Source organism: Homarus americanus, unplaced genomic scaffold (genome assembly GCF_018991925.1).
Source record: "Homarus americanus isolate GMGI-L3 unplaced genomic scaffold, GMGI_Hamer_2.0 scaffold25483, whole genome shotgun sequence".
Lineage (NCBI taxonomy): Eukaryota > Metazoa > Arthropoda > Malacostraca > Decapoda > Nephropidae > Homarus > Homarus americanus.
Genome location: NW_024726235.1, coordinates 4,831,912 through 4,849,739, shown reverse-complemented (window position 1 = coordinate 4,849,739; position 17,828 = coordinate 4,831,912). Strand labels below are relative to the sequence as shown.

At 40.7% G+C, this 17,828-nt stretch overlaps 1 protein-coding gene across 3 annotated transcripts in view; it reads right to left on the bottom strand.

Annotated features, from left to right (window-relative positions):
- LOC121865464 (LIM domain-containing protein jub-like) overlaps positions 1–17,828 on the bottom strand; it is a 107,813-nt gene that overhangs the window by 6,454 nt on the left and 83,531 nt on the right. For 2 of the 3 annotated variants that reach the window (XM_042364914.1, XM_042364916.1), the window contains exons 3-4: positions 10,345–10,577; positions 8,513–8,643 (exon numbers count right to left, since the gene is read on the bottom strand). In XM_042364914.1, the coding sequence (XP_042220848.1) occupies positions 8,513–8,643; positions 10,345–10,577 (364 nt within the window). Of the gene's footprint in view, positions 1–4,029; positions 5,310–8,512; positions 8,644–10,344; positions 10,578–17,828 lie in introns of those variants that run through there. The other variant, XM_042364915.1, reaches the window with a different exon arrangement.

The following is a 17,828-nucleotide window of genomic DNA, read 5'->3' as shown; positions in this document are numbered from 1 at the left end:
GGTACTATCATGACTGCCATAACTTCTCCAACTATGAAATTAGGAACCCACTAAACCTGGCTGGATTGGGAGTGACCTGGGATTGACCCAGGTCGAGTGTTGTATCCACCCAGTTGCTACAACAAATTTACAGTAAAAACCCCATAATTCGTAATGTTTTGCTGTTATAAAATATCTATTACAAATTTCGTAATATTTTATAAAATTTCATAATATGAGACATTTCGAAACAAAATTTTTCCTAATACTGCGACCGCCCGTCTCAGTATAAACAAGTACGGGTATATGCGTGTTGGTCAGTTCACGTGGGTCAGTCTTGGAGTGCACGTCTACAGTCTACCACGCAAGCTTTTTCCATCATTGCCCTGTGTTTGAGCCATTATGACTGATAACCCTAAATATGGTACCGTACTGTACTTAGAAATGTTTTAATTTTGATTGGAGCAGATAACAAAAAAGTACTGTTGCTTTGTTTGCCTTTTCCTCGGGAGAAGGTGTCCCTCATAATTCGTAAAATCGCATATGTAACTGGTAAGGGTTAGAGCCCCTATTATTTCTAATTATGGGGGTTTTACTGTATTTTACGAAATATGTACCCGTGTATTGTCTTATCATTACATCATACGGCATATTACTATTGTTTAATTATGGTTAAATCTCTTTATTGGTGATAGTTTTTGTTGATCGATGTAGTTTGGTTGGCGCCTGGAATCGATCCTCTAGGAGTGTGTTACAGTACATGAAGAAGTGATCTACTGTACTATTTGCAAATGTCATCTATACACACAAGGTTCTGGAACAGAGGTGTGTAGACAGTTCATGTTTGATTATATTATGCATTATAAATATGGATCTTTTTTTTAAGAACAAAGTTAGAATATCATTAAGTGCAATGTACAAAAGACTAGTTACAAACAATCATCACACACAACATTTTCACACAGCACAGCACACTGATAAACTGTGTAACACACACAACTGTATTTAATTTTTCTTCTGAAGTTATCATAATTCCCGTCACATGATTCTTCAATGATACACATTGTGACAAGGGTGTTGCTTCTTCTAGCACAAAATCCATTTTTTAATTTCCACTCCATAGAAGATAACACTTCCAGTAAATTTTCCTTGTAATATTTTACTCTCATATCCAGTTTTCTGGAGAAATATGCCTGAATGCCGCTTTTAAAAAACTAAATTTATAAAAAAAATGCAGGTAAATCTGTCAAATTCTACACTTCTAAAAGGTAATACTGTACAGTAGTACAATATGTAGTGTAGACTTAAACAAAGTGGAAGAAAAGAATGATCAGTTTAGTAGAGAGAGCCTAGTATAAATAGTGGTTTAATTATTCCAACTGCTTAAATTGAAACATGTTAAGGCTTAGTGGTACAATTCTTTGATTGGAAGAGCAGCGTTGCTGATAAATCGATGCCTAATAGTTTCTTTTATTTAGAAAAGTGGAGTTCTTTTCCATGTCTGGTTGTTGCATGTAAGGGAAAGTTTACAAATAGATTATTCTAAGCAGTAAACATAATTTCTGACCCCATCACTAAACTATATCAGAAGTGTTCAATTCACGTACACACATCTTGGCTTACAACTTCCACTGGATACAATGCTCAGTCGGACTGTGATATTTATGGTACACTATGTAGTAGTATTTACAATTTCTAGGTTCCATCAACATTTTGCAACCAATTAAAGCACCTCATTTTCCACAAAGATGTAGTGGCGGAGGTGATACAGCACTTGCCTCCCGACCCAATAGTTGCCAGTGTAAGGACCATGGGTAGATACTGAGTGGGGTACCCTAGCTGATTCAGCTGCAGAATGGGTACCTAACATTTCAGGTGGGAAAAGGAAGGGCCACAATATGTCCCAAATAGGAAGCCAAGTGTACAGGACCCAATTGCATTATTATTCCTCACAATCTGCTCCATCTTCTCCCTTGCAGAGCTAACCTTCAAGTGCTACTATTGAGCATTTGCCATTATGAGTTTTCCCTTTTTTTCTTCAAACTGTAATGAAAAGCACCGAGGAGAAATAGGTGTTTAAAAATGGTAGTTGGTGGTGATTTGTACAAGTTGCCAACAGAAATAGGTAATGTATATACTGTATGTATAATATGATGGGGAGAAATCCAAGAAAGCAAACATGTTTGGCCAGAGTAGTCCATTAGATACATATGGCACAATAATATACTCTACTGAAAAGAAAAAATAAATAAATAAAATAAAATATATATATATACAGTATATATACATAAATTTATTTTCATTCTAATTACTACCAATTTTGCTTTTAATGCAATTGGTACTGTACAGTATATGTCTCTTTTTCTTTCATCCAACTTAGTTGGGGATGGAATAAGGTTGATAACCAAATTTTTTCCTTGGTAAAAACAAAACAAACAACAACTTTATATTAGTGTTTCATGTACTTAACCCTTTAAGGTAGAATGTTGATAATGGTCATCATGTGTCAGGACCAGGGTGGGTGCTCAGTAAACTCTTTACAGTATTCTGCTTCAGGTTTCTAGTTTGGAAGATTTTCTTTGGAGTTATTGCTAACTCATTCCTGCATCTTTCTCAGCATTCTTATCCAGGACTAAAGTTTTCAATTGTGCCTCACTTTTCACAAGCCACACACCAATGTTAACACACTTGATGATGAGTTATGATGTAATAAATTATTTTCCCAAATTCACTTTTAAATATTTGTTTTTAAGACAACGTTGATCATATGCACAGACTTCAACTTATTCTTCTTGTTCTAAAAATTTTGCCCAAAGCTGGGACCTGACAGAGTTATATTTAACTATTGTCACAGTGAGTTAAGACTTGCATGTGTTCTAATTTCCACAGGATGCAGAGGGTCATTCATTCATTTTCTCTGAAATATCTTCTGACCATTTGTCAAAAAATTTTGTGTGGAGGCAAAAAATATCCAAGGAGGAATGTGGAGAGTTTGTGGTTCATAGTTAAAGATAATCTGTCTGGTTTTGTGCGACAGTGACGACGGTGACTGTTCATCCGAGTTGTGTGGTGCTGCTCTCTTTCACTGCCGTGTCTCGCACTGACTCATGAAAAATAAGTGAAAAATTTTCTTCCATTATATTAGAATCATGTAAATAATGATTTTTTGTGTAATTGGGGTCAATCTGTTTTTTGTATTATAAAAAAAAATCATAATGTAAATTCTTCTATCTACAGTACCTGTACTTCCAAATGATATTGGAATAAGTACTGTACTTAGTTGACAGCTATTAAAATTTACTTGAACCTTCAACCAATGTGACCTAAGTTCAGAGAATTAATCATTCAAAATACTTGTGGAAAACAAGTTAAAAAAAATATCATATTCATGAAGAAAAAAAAACATATAAAAATTTAAAACTCATATACTGTACTCTGTACGATATTTTTTTATTTCTTGAAATGTAGAACTGAGTTTCCTCCTAAAGTTTTTTCCTGAATAGAAGGGGATATACAGTACTGTCAGATATTCTGATAGGTCTGCATTACTCTGAATGTTTAACAACCATCAATAAGAAAAACAGTTTATAGGCAGACCATGGGTGTACACCGATGCATGCACATCATGTTTCCTCTGGCAGCTCCCTCGTGATGGAATCAGGAGGAGAGATTTTCCATTAAGAGTTATCAACCATCTCCAAGTAGTCAGGTGTAATAAGTCTGAAGCAACACCTGAACTTCTTGTCGAATAAGTTCATAAACTGGTCATGCTGTACAGTACAGTACAGTACAGTACTACCCCAATACTGAAGAAATCATTAATGGCTTTCACTGAGAAACACATATGTACATAAAGGATGAGGGAGAATAAAAGAGTACGAGTGTGAGATTCAGCCAAGTGTAAAGGACCATTGTATACGGTGAAGCTAGTCAATGAAGGGAACCATCAGTACAGGAAAATGTGCACCTCATTACTCTGCCCAAAGTAACTGGAGCTTCCAGGTTTCCACTACTATGCAGTGAGAGGTTTTACACACAAACCTAAACTACTTTTCATATCTTGAAGGAAATTATTTTATTATTATATATAATCACTTACTAACCCAATAATACATGATATAAGAATAAGCATACACAAATGTGACCCTTGTAAGAAACACAGTATCACCTAATATATACATACTATACTGTATATATGTACTGTATATATACAGTATATATCCTCTCCCATAGAAAAATATCCTCTATACATCATTCACATCTTTGAGCTACTATTTAATAAATAATAATAAAAAAACATGTTAATAAACTACACAGTAAGCAATGTGAGATAGTATACAGTGAACCCTTTTAATGTATACAGTACCAACTGTATATACTTATTCATTACTAAATACTGCATAAGCATTTTAATAACTGAGAATAAATGTAAGGAAGAACTGAAACAGAATAACCACTAAACTTGAGGAAAAATTTAAGTTGACAGTACGACAGTACAGTACTGTTTATACATTTCATAACTGCTACTAATGACATGAGTAAATGAATAACTTTATTAAATTTTAAATCATTTCATTAACTTGGGTTAAGAGAATCTTATTTTGTGTTGTAATATTAAGCTTTCTACAGTAGGCTGTAAACCTGAAATGCAGAATATTTCCTCATCCATAATGAAAGATCACAAGTCATGTCTTTAAAAGTTTATTAACTATTTTCAATGAGAAGTGCTACCACTTTGACCTATTGGACACCATCTTGCTCTCCACTTGATAAGAGATTTATTAAATGATGATTATTATTATTATTTTCATCGTGTTTCAGACTGACTATCAGGTTAGTTATGTCATCCATCAAATCAGTTTATAGGAACTCAAAAGAAGCTTAATGGCCGTGCCCCTATACAGTGCAGTACAGCTTCCTTCTCTTCCTCGACGTCACGATCATCCTACAGTATTTCAGTTGTCATATTTTGTCCTCTTGTATATCACCAAAATATCATTATCTAGCACAGCACTTTATTATATATACTGCAGTGGTAAGATGCAACTTTCAGTACTCAAATTTCTGTAAAACGTTATGCTGGCTTTGTGAGTGATCGTGTCAGCTTTTTAATATTTCAACGTCGTCTGCACGTTACTGTAACCCTTGGAAGTCTGGATGTCTGACCGGAATCTTGGTGAACAATCCTTTCTAACTCAGTGAAGATGACAGTATCCTACCAGGGTCCTGTATGTGGTCCAAGACTCCCACCTCTAGATGATGATGCTTGAGGTCTTGAACTACACTTCCTGAAGGTTGGTCTTCTCTGGCCACAATCCTTCTTGGCCTCCCTAATGAGAACAGGTGAATAACTCTGCCTATACACCAACAACCAGCTCTATTCCATACTCTATCAATATACAAGGTAGTTTTACTGTAATATGAAGTAAGATATCAAAGACTTTAGCCTGGACTCTTAAAGTGACACTTTTACATAATGTACTTAGTTACTGATTATACTGTATCAAAAATGATATTCTTAGCAATTGGAGTTATCAAACATACCAACCGATCTTTTTTAATATTTCTCAGTTCAATAATATATGGTCAAAATTAAAGGTAAATCCAAGTGCGCACGCACACACACACACACAAGCACACCCGTGTTCACACTCACACACAAACCTGTTGTCCTCTTCCTAAAACATACTGGACAATACTCAACCATTTTTCACTTACTACATGCATTTTCAATAACATTCACATCAATCTTCAATCTACCTTACCACATTTATCTCAAATTTATTAATGCCTCTTTTCCATAAATGCTTCATCCACAAACCTTTTTCTTTTCTATGCCCACATTGCTCTTGCCCAAATATGCGGTATCTTTACCACAATTCAACCACACACTTCCCAAGTTATATTCTCATTGTCTTTTCCTTTCTACACAGGTAATATACATACATACATACACACCATGTCACTCCTCTGATATCCTCCTTCATCCATACATGGGTCTGTATACTCTTCTTCATATATCACCATTTCACCTCCCATACTGAACGTATCAATGGTGATTTTATCCACTCATGGTGTCTGACCATTCTTAAGCTTACTCAGTCAGTTTCAAATCTTATTACTTTTCCACCTTTTGATTTGCTACCAATCAATCCAACATGACCTCAGCAAGGTAATTCTACCCCTCTTTTATTTTCATCACTTAACTGTTATTTTCATTTGTTATAATCTCAACTTATTTGGTTCCTTCCTACGTCTTCTTAAAACCTTATGACAATCCTTCCTCATCTTTCCACAGAAGAAGAGATAGAATAATTTACTATTTTTTATCTTCCCACTGAAAGTGAAAGTGGGTCCCATGGGCATAGCTGCTGATGAGGGACAGTGTGGATACAGCACACTGTATACTAAGCCTTCAGTACACAAGGTGGCAGCATGGCTGGTACAGCAATAGGCAGCCTTCTCTTTCCCAAGTTGTAAACTTAGGTACAGTTGCCTACACATGAATGTACCATAGCCTGATGTGTGTGAGGGCTTGGGTACGAGATGTGGCACTAAAGCACTGTAGTCAGGGCTGAATGAATGGGTGTGAAAAAGTGAAATTACCTTGTTTGTGTGGCCACACATCAATGCTGAAGAACATTTATCATATGGATGCTTTATTTGTTTGTGTTATGCAGAATGGTGTAGCCACCACCAAGTGGCTAGAACTGAGCTACAGGAAACCAGCAAACAGGGTAATCCATGTTTTCATGCCCATAGCTAAGCAGCTGAGTTGTCACATCTAGTACCTTTGCCCTCACTCACTCCCAGGCCATGGTATGTTCATGTGGAGGCAACTGTACATATTTGCAGCTGGGTAAAATGGAAGAGCCCAGGAATTAAACCAACGATCCCCGAAACAGACGTGCGCTGTAGCCGCTTGACCGCCGCGCTCACTTATTCTCACTACAGACTATCAAAGAAGCAACATCCTATTAGCCTGTCTTGTAAGTATTCATATATACACAGGTATGTTCTCTGTGATCACACAGTAGTTGCCCTACATCATTCATAGCAAAAAGGTGGTTCTCCCTTTCCCCACTGATATCACCCTTTTTAGTGATTACACTCACATTGAAGCCCCATACTGTACTATGTGTTGAAACTACTAACAACTCTACAATATCTTTCAGTTAATGTCAGTTTCTATATCTATAATTTAGACTTCTCAACTTTTGCCTCCTTAGTCTTTCTGCTTCCCACCTGTATTAATTTCACTCATGTGTGTGCAGTGACTGGAACAAATATCATAATTTTCACACATACTTACTCACTGTTAAAAAGTGCAGGATGTCCTTTGATTATATCCCTCTTGGACAATTCCCATTGAGACGATTGTCTGTTTTATGCAATTCAACCTAACCTAACCTAATCATATAAGTGGGATGGTAAAAATCGCATAATAAAACAGACGATCATCCAGGTGGAAATGGACCAAGTGAGATGACACCTGCCCTACATATCTTGAGGCCAAATATTCATAATACAAGTTTTAAAAGCTATTCTTCGATCTTACTGGTAACAGAAATGTGTGAAGACCATTGTAAATATGTTACTCTGTTCTGGGGTGGAGGAAAGGCAAACCGGATACACAGTGATTTGGTTACCAAGGGTCGTAATGAGCCTTATGAAACACTGTACCACAACGAGAAAACTGTCCTGTTCCCGCTAGAGGTCTCCTTCGCTCTTCCAAAACTCACTTAACCCATGAGTTTATTTATTAATGTGTAAAATATATGTAACATCATTTTTCAATCAACTAACTTTATCTGCAATTTAGATGCATATCTGAAATGGCATTAGACCACCAAAATACTGTATGATCATCAACCGCTTGATGCTGTTATTATCACACACCATACAGTACATGGAATACTGTAGCTGAAGGGATAAAAATCAACTGACAAAGATAATGGATCAATATGAAGTAAATTTTCACTAATAATAAAAAAAAAATCCTTTAAATATTACGTAATTTATAAAAGCTTAAAATGTTATTCAATATTTTACACCAAACTATGAACTTGAATTATGTGTGTAAATTGATTGGGTATTTAAATGCTAATTGCATTCAGTATCTGTGATGGGCTGTAGTTATTGCTTGAACGACAGATGGTAAGACTGAACACAAGAGAGGCTTTGACCCCGGGTTAGTTATAATGCAACATGGAAGCACAGAACACAGAAATATAAAACGGAAGAGCTATACAGTTATGTCTAGGGTTGGCGGTAAATGTTAAAGAGGCCGGATGCAGGAAGAAATGCCAGAACAAATAAGCAACCATCACACACCGGGGTAAATGGTAAGAATACATCCCAATGAAATTAGTAAAGTCCAAAGAGTAATAATTTGTTAGCCTATATAAAGAAGTCCTTAAATCCACAATCCACCAACTTCATTTTTCAGTCCAAGAAGCAATGTGGTCAAATGTTGTATGAGTGTACAGGATAGTACAGTACTCTCTCAGGGAGTAAAAGCTGCACAACTTACCTATGATAATCATGGACACAATAGATCTTATTGTCAACGTCAACGGTGAAGGGCACGCCGTCCAAGCACTCATTGCAGATGCAGCAACGGAAGCAACCGGGATGGTAAGACTTGCCCATTGCTTGTAATATCTGACAAAAAAGAATAGGTGTAAGCTTTACTAAATTATATATTATACTCAGCCATTTTGTCCATACGTATGTTTACATTAGTCTTCATTAAAACACGACCCAGTCTTTGAAGCTAACTTCATAGCAGTAAAAAATAATTATAATAATAATAAAATAAATACCCGGTAACTAAAAAGTTAAAAATCTAAAAAACAAAATTGACTCTGGGACCTAATCTTTCCATAAATATATTTCAGTTACTAATGGTAATCATCTCTGAACATTTCAGAAAAGTCAATAGCCAGTTTTTCAAAGTGGATTCTATAGCAAAATCATTCCAGCTATTAATGTATTCCCTTTATATGTTACTTTTAAATACTGTATAGCCTGTAGCTGCCTTCAACCCTGAATATTGAATTAAAAAAAATCCTGACAAGTTTGAATTTGAAATCAGTGCACAATACATGTACTGTATTCAATCTATCTTCCCCAGAACACTGAATGTATCTATAAAAATCTATAATGCAACCCGGCGATCCATTTACATTCAATTATGAGGTACCTACGCCCTTTATCTCTCAAAACTTCAGAAATATTCATAGAGAACTTTTTGAGACATGGCTCTTCCTTCCTCTCACTACTACTGCACTGTACTGTACCACAAGAGTGCACTATTCACCTGTGACCCAGACTCTGACTCATCAACACATTTTAGACCATCATACTGCTTAACATATCTTAACAGTACAGTGCACTTTATAACTTCATACAAACCTATTACTTTTCAAATGCATTTCTGTATACAGTACAGTATTTTATATATACTGTAAACTAAACAGTACAGTAAATTAGTTCATGTGATCATCTTGTCTTCTGTAAATTAGCACGACAGTTCAGTACTGTACTGTATATCTGAAGTAAGACATACAATAATTTTTCCACCAGCAGACCCACTTTTGTTTTACCTGTTTACCTGACAAATGTTCATACACTATGTTCCAACACTGACAAAATATAATTATAAATAACTTTGAAAAGGAACCACTGTATTAGATACCATTAGCATAACAATCTTATCCTAATACAGTATACATTTACAGTTCAATAGTATAAATCTGTTGTTGATGACATCTTGCTACATAGTCTTTCCAAACATCAAGTCTCACACTGTAAACATCTCCCTCACTCATCTCACAACCAAGACTCACATACAAACCGCAAACTTCTCTTAAAAAGTAAAAAAAATCTGCCCATGAATTCACCAATGTATCGGTCACACTGACTTGGACTAAACAAGAGACAACACAACTTAGCCTGCAAAGTGAGTTGAAATGTCAATTCTTTTAGAGAATTGTGTCTGACTGCTTGTGCTCTTGTGTTTGAGTTTTCATAAAAAACAAAACCAAAAAACAGTGAGATACCCAAGTTAATCATCATCCTTCCTATCACCATCATTTTACAGCTGGTTTCCTCTTATGCATGGATTAGCCATGTGTGCTAGAGGTCATAGTGATGGTGTCCCGGTTTCCATCACACAAATATGAGAGTAATAATGTTACTACAGAATATATGAAAACACTATACCTACCAATTTTGAATAAAATATACAGTAGTATTTAATGAAATAAAAATATTAATCAACTTGTAAACACAGTACAGTACAGAAATATACCAATACATGTAGTAATTTACCATACACTGTAGTGAGTACCCAGCTCTTACCATCTCCATAATGAGGTGGCCACAGATTGCACACTTCTCGGCAGTCTGCTGGAAGCCTGAGTAGAGGTAGTCTTCCTCACAGTAAACCTTCCCGTGGACGTTGTAGAAGGCCTTTCCTCGTAAAGCCCGCCCACACGAGCAACAGATGAAGCAGTTGGTGTGGTAGAGGTTTCCCATAGCCTGGCATGCCTGCCCGGCCCCTGTCACTTTATCCCCACAAGTGTGACACACGCCTGCAATAAAAGTTCATCATGAAAGACTGTAGAGTACTAAGGTAATTTTAGGACATATCAGGACTCGTATATTTATATACAGATATCCTCCTTTTTACAATCAACCATTTAACGATATTCCATGTTAATGATAATTACGGTAGGTTTGAACGCCCTCTCGCGATTTACATTAGGCAAAATCCACGTTGATGATAGTTATTCTAGCTGACGTGGAATGTAAACACTGGGGAAGAACATCTTTCCCTTCACTTCTCAAATCCAAGATGGCCAATATGCACAGAAATTATTTTTCCATCCTCTGCGCAGATCACCTACCCGTGCACTGCCTCATGGCCATCATGCAAACTAAAGTCCTGCGCTTTCTTTTAACGTGATCGCATCTGCCCTTGTTATTAATCATTGCGACCTGTGGTGTAATGGTCAACATGCTCGCCTCACAAGCGAGCAGACCAGGGTTCGATCCCTGGGCAGGGTGAAACTATGGGCAAGTTTCTTTATGCCAGTTGCCTCTGTCTACCCAGCAGTAATTGGGGACCTGGATGTTAATCGATTTGTGGATCGTGTTCCAGGATATTGGTTAGCCAGTGCAAATAGTGAATTGTCAGGTCTTCTGGGACTATTCCTTGACACTGGGTCATGCAGCTCGTTAACTCAGGGTGTGGTTGTTGTATTGGAGACAGCTTCTACACCTTAAACAAATTCATGCCTAGGTGACCCTTGGGCCGGCCATTATCATGAACCTTGTTATCGCTGTGATACTGTAATTTGAGTTACTGGTAAGAGGAAAACATTATTGTTCAGATTTTGCTCTGTTTTGGTGACTCTGAAATGATCAGTGTACTGTACAGTATTTGAAAATGGCTAGAAAACATCTTGCTGACTCTCCCAGCCTTGGGAAAGGCAAGGCTTCAAGGAAGACCGTGTCTCTAAAGACGAAGTTAGACATTGTTAAGCAGCAAGCTTGTTATTATTTATGTGGTGAGTGTTGTTAATTTTTTTTTTTAATTAGTGTTGGATCATTTTTCTGTGTGACATGTTTGTGTCAGACAGGCCAGGAAGATATCACATTGAAACCCATGTTAAAAGGCACGCGCTTTACGTTAATTCAGTTTATGTTAGGGTTTTCAGCAATGCAACCCTGTCGTAAATAGTGGGATACATATATATCATAACACATGGGTTTTTACTTTATAAAATGCTGTAATCTTAAAGTAAATGATCGTCTTACTAAACAACAAGACTACTGTACTGTACTGTAGGTGTTAATAAGTTTCAGATTCACCCTCTGCAGCACAGGCCACCAACATCTTCACAACGTTGCCATGCATTTTTTTTTAAATAAATTTAACAAAATAATATACCTCAATTATTTTCTTCTTCATATTTTTATCCAGCTTATGAGAATAAAATATAAAAAAAGCAGTGAAGCTGACTGATACAGCAATGTCTCCCATACCACAATAATATTAACCCATTACAGTACTTCTCCATCTCTTGACTGAAGAAAGACTATACACTGTGAAGCAGAATCAGCATGGCACCCTCTATCACATCACACACTGTAGCTACACCAAATGATTCTAGTACAACCTTCCTATGATTCATTACACACAATTCACACTTGATAAACAAACATTAAACATGATATATTAACCTTCACTAACAAGATTACCAAAAGGTTGAAACAATAAATGCTTACACTTCACGATATCTGCCATGACGTTGTTCTGTCACATGACACGAAAATCATTCTCAATTGCAGTTGTTGAGAACAGTTAGTTGTTCACAGCAGCAGATGGCAACACCCCAACAACACTGCTGCTCTCTGTTCATCCTTTCACTACAGTAAAGAAGGTGTTGTGAATATGAATATATATATATATATATATATATATATATATATATATATATATATATATATATATATATATATATGTGTGTGTGTGGTGAGGAGTGTGTGTGTGTGTGTGTGTGTGAGGTGTGTGTGTGTGTGTGTGAGGTGTGTGTGTGTGGTGAGGTGTGTGTGTGTGTGTGTGTGTGTGTGTGAGGTGTGTGTGTGTGTGGTGAGGTGTGTGTGTGTGGTGAGGTGTGTGTGTGTGTGTGTGGTGAGGAGTGTAATAATGTAAGATATGTGGGAGGTGATGTGATGTAACAAGACTCACAACAAGACAGGGACATGTGGGGACGACAGACCAGGGTGGGAGGCGAGGAACACAGTATTATCATGGTGGCATTGTTGGACTAGACAGGAGCCGGGTGTTGTGTTGATAATAACAGTAGCAGCAGGAGCCGTAGTAGGACGAGCAGTAGGAGTAGTAGTGGGAGAGGACGAGTCTCCACACACAACCTGTTACTCCGGCTGGCTGCTCTCGCTGCCTCGGCCACAACTTCCCCTTCACTGACTACCACAACCCACCACAGCACTCACCCAGCCTCCACACTGTTTAACAACACGGAAGAGTCAAACTCAGAATAAATGGTTCGTGTGTAAATACAGGTTTGATCACTAAATGTTCAGAAAAGTTGCCACCCTTGACACCACAACACCAGTCACATGTACGAGTCTTGAGGTAGGTGGGTGTGTGGCAGGAGCAGGTGGCACCCGGGAGGGCTGAGGACGGGTGGCACTCTGGCCACGCTGGTGCCACCACACACACTGCCTTCCCGACCTCTCCACGGGATCAAGAATAGAGAAGCGTGAGGGGAGGAAAAGTAGAGGTGAGTGTGGTGTGATGAAACGAGGCACTGTGGGTGGCCGCCTCTCCCTCACCACCCACCCACCCACACACACACACAGAAACACACACACACACACACACATATATACACGAACACACACACAATGATCGCCAGGGCCGTCCGCGCCTCCCTCGCCCAGCAGCTACACTGACGAGTGAAGACCAACACATACACACGCTCTACCCCTCCTACCACAATCCCCGCCTACCACACACACGCTCTCTCCTAAAACACACACACACACACACACACACACGATACCATTGGTGAACAATGTGAGTAGGAGGACATGTGGGTAGTGGTAGTAGTAGTAGTAGAGGGCGTGTGGCCGTGTGGGTAGTAGTAGTGGGGATAGTAGTAGAGGGCGTGTGGGTAGTAGTAGAGGACATGTGTGAGTAGGAAGGCGTGTTGATGGCAGTAGATAATATGTGGGTAGCAGCAGAGGACATGTGTGAGTAGAAGGGCGCGTGTAGGTAGTAGTAGAGAGGGCGTGTGGATAGCCTGCGTAAGGGACATGTGTGGGTGGAAGGGCGCGTGGCTGCAAAAAAATAAGACAGCAGCTGATAATCAAAATAAACACACAAAATCCATCTGATAAAAAGAATCTGGCCTTAATATACTGTCAATGAATATGATGTATTTCTTTGTGTATGAACCTCTGTCCTGTGTGGCAGTGAGAAGTGATACCACCCTCAGTGTCAAGAACCTGACTGAATTACTCAGAATAGGCAAACTGTACTACAAGCTTTGTCAATAAATTTGTTAAACTAAACTAAACATCCGATAAACAAACATGACACACAACAGCTGATCAAAGTAAACAATACAAACAACAGCTGACACGATATAAACAAACAGTGCCACAGCAAAGATACAGTGCGGGGACAATCTAACACGAACACAACACGGGTGAGACAAAGACCGTGGACAGCTGACACGGAGTACACAATACCGCGAAGTTGACGACATGAGAGGAGAGGAGAGATGGGAGGAGAGGAGACATGAGAGGAGAGGAGAGATGAGAATGAGTAAACTGAGCCGTGAGAAGGAGACACCCCACAGCTCCAATGACAATCACAGCAACAAAAATTATAGACAGTTGACACCAAAGTGGCATCAAACATAACCCCTCCTCCTTATTTTTACACGAGAGGAAGAAGAAGAAGAAGAGGAGGATGAGGACTCGACTTGTACCCGGCGTCACAGATTAACTTTCGCTTGAGGAGCCGCCGACCCCCCCCCCCCTACCCACACATGTCGGAGAGTTCCTTTACGCCAAATTCCAAGTAACAACACATCTCTTCACAGCCATTGAGAAACACCCCCCCAACCACCCCCACCCTCGAGGTATTAGGTTAAGTGTTAGTATTACACTCCCTTCAAAAAGACTCTCTGATTCTGTGCAGTTAGTTATTGAGACAGGCCCGAGGGGAGAGGAGGGGAGGGGTTCTGACAATAAGAGGCCATATCAGTAGGAGTCATCTATAAAGCAAGAGAAGCGTAACACAGTGAGTTTTGTCTTGTTGTTGGTGATGGTGTGTTAATGTGTACGCAACAGGGAGAAGACACGATTCGAGAGGGGTTAAGGAGGAGGAGGGGAGGAGGGAATGAGAGAATGGTGGTAGTGTGTGGGGGTGGGCGGGGGGGAGTTACAGTGGTAGGGACGTCCTCTGTACCCTCACATTTGATCAACTGACTGTACCACCACCATAACCACACACACACACACACTCTTCGCTGCCTCTCACACCTTCATCCATCACGCCTCCCAAAACCTTAGTCCTACACAATAAGAGTATTAACAACCATTCAACACTCTCTCTCTCTCTCTCTCTCTCTCTCTCTCTCTCTCTCTCTCTCTCACTACGCTATTACCAAAGTATTCAATACGGTAACCCCCTGAGGACGATGATTTGACACACCCTAGAGAGAGAGAGAGAGAGAGAGAGAGAGATACGTTAACTACAGTAGTTGTGACGGTGGCGGGAGGAAGTGTAGCAGACGAAAAGATAAATGTTCAAATGATCACCAGGTTCTCGTGTGTGTGTGTGTGTGTGTGTGTGTGTGTGTGTGTGTAACAACTTCGTCTTGCCTTAATATGAATCTTTCCCATTAATTAGTTCTGACTCACCTGTAGATTAAACGACCAGACAGAACAAGACAGGTAAGGTAAGGTAAGGCAAGTGTCCATAAAGGTCCCTGGACAGCGGAGAAAATATTGTACAGGTAGGGAGACACAGGTACAGTACAGCCGGCCAGTGATTGTGGGCGTACATTATGGGCAAGGCACTGCAGGGGGTGTGTAATGAGGTCAGGACACTGCAGGGGGGTGTGTGATGAGGTTAGGACACTGCAGGGGGTGTGTGATGAGGTTAGGGCACTGCAGGGGTGTGTAATGAGGTTAGGCAGCACTGCAGGGTGTGTAATGAGGTTAGGACACTGCAGGGGGGTGTGTAATGAGGTTAGGGACACAGTGCAGGGGGTGTGTAATGAGGTTAGGACACTGCAGGGGGTGTGTAATGAGGTTAGGACACTGCAGGGGTGTGTAATGAGGTTAGGGACACAGTAGGGGTGTGTAATGAGGTTAGGACACAGTAAAGGGGTGTGTAATGAGGTTAGGGACACAGCAGGGGGTGTGTAATGAGGTTAGGGGCACTGCAGGGGTGTGTAATGAGGTTAGGACACTGCAGGGGGTGTGTAATGAGGTTAGGGCACTGCAGGGGGTGTGTAATGAGGTTAGGGCACAGCAGGGGTGTGTGTAATGAGGTTAGGGACACAGTAGGGGTGTGTGTGAGGTTAGGACACAGCAGGGGTGTGTAATGAGGCTAGGACACAGCAGGTGTGTAATGAGGTTAGGGCACTGCAGGTGTGTAATGAGGTTAGGGCACTGCAGGGGGTGTGTAATGAGGTTAGGACACAGCAGGGCAGGGGTGTGTAATGAGGGGGGTGTAATGAGGTTACACAGCAGGGGTGTGTAATGTAATGAGTTAGGCACAGCAGGGGGTGTGTAATGAGGTTAGGACACAGCAGGGGGTGTGTAATGAGGTTAGGACACAGCAGGGTGTGTAATGAGGTTAGGACACAGCAGGGGTGTGTAATGAGGTTAGGACACAGCAGGGGTGTGTAGTGAGGTTAGGACAGCAGGTGTGTAATGAGGTTAGGACACAGCAGGGGTGTGTAATGAGGGGGGCAAGGTGGGGCACAGCAGGTGTGTAATGTAATGAGGTTAGGGACAGCAGGGGGTGTGTGAGGTTAGGGGCACAGCAGGGGTGTGTAATGAGGTTAGGATTAAGCAGGGTGTGTAATGAGGTTAGGGCACAGCAGGGGTGTGTAATGAGGTTAGGACACAGCAGGGGTGTGTAATGAGGTTAGGGGCACAGCAGGGGTGTGTAATGGGTTAGGACACTGCAGGGGGTGTGTAATGAGGTTGTAATGAGACAGCAGGTGTGTGAGGTTGGGACACAGCAGGGGTGTGTAATGAGGTTAGGACAGCAGGGGTGTGTAATGAGGTTAGGACACAGCAGGGGGTGTGTATGAGGTTAGGACACAGCAGGGGGTGTGTAATGAGGTTAGGACACAGCAGGGGTGTGTAATGAGGTTAGGACACAGCAGGGGTGTGTATGGGTTAGGACACAGCAGGGGTGTGTAATGAGGTTGGGACACAGCAGGGGTGTAGTGAGGTTGGGACACAGCAGGGGGTGTGTAATGAGGTTAGGACACAGTAGGGGGTGTGTAATGAGGTTAGGACACAGCAGGGGTGTGTAATGAGGTTAGGACACAGGGGGTGTGTAATGAGTTTGGACACAGCAGGGGTGTGTAATGGGGTTAGGACACAGCAGGGGGGTGTAATGAGGTTAGGACACTGCAGGGGTGTGTGAGGTTAGGACAGGGGTGTGTATGAGGTTAGGACACTGCAGGGGTGTGTAATGAAGACAGGAGAATGCAGGAAGCGCGTACTAAGATGTACTATGGGTGTTGCGGCAGGTAATGTGGAGGTGTGTAAGAGGAAGGAGGAGAGGAGGAGGTAAGGGAGAGGAGGAGGAAGGAGAGGAGGAGGGTCAGGAGGGTGAGTCAGGTGGTCAGGACAGGTGTAATAATATTGTAGGGGTGAGGGCAGGGGCGGGTTACCTCTTCCCACCCTTACTATCCTCAAACCCTCCCTCCCCCCAGTCCTACCCACCTCTCCCTCCCAGGCACCTCCTTCGTTTATCAGCCACTAGTGTCTCATGTCCACCCTCCTTGATATGATCCTTCCATTGTAGGGCACAACATCCTATCAACCACACACACACACACACACACACACACTGCTCCAGACACCGCGCTCTTCACCTCACCACCTTACTACACCTCACTGTCTCCTACACCACCTTACTACACCTCACTCTCTCTACCACCACCACCAGACGGGTCACAAGGACCTCGGGAAGCCTCAGATACTACTTATCAGCGTGAGAGGACAAGAGGGGAGTGCATGAAGGAGGAGGAGCCATTATTTTGAGTTCCTCCGGC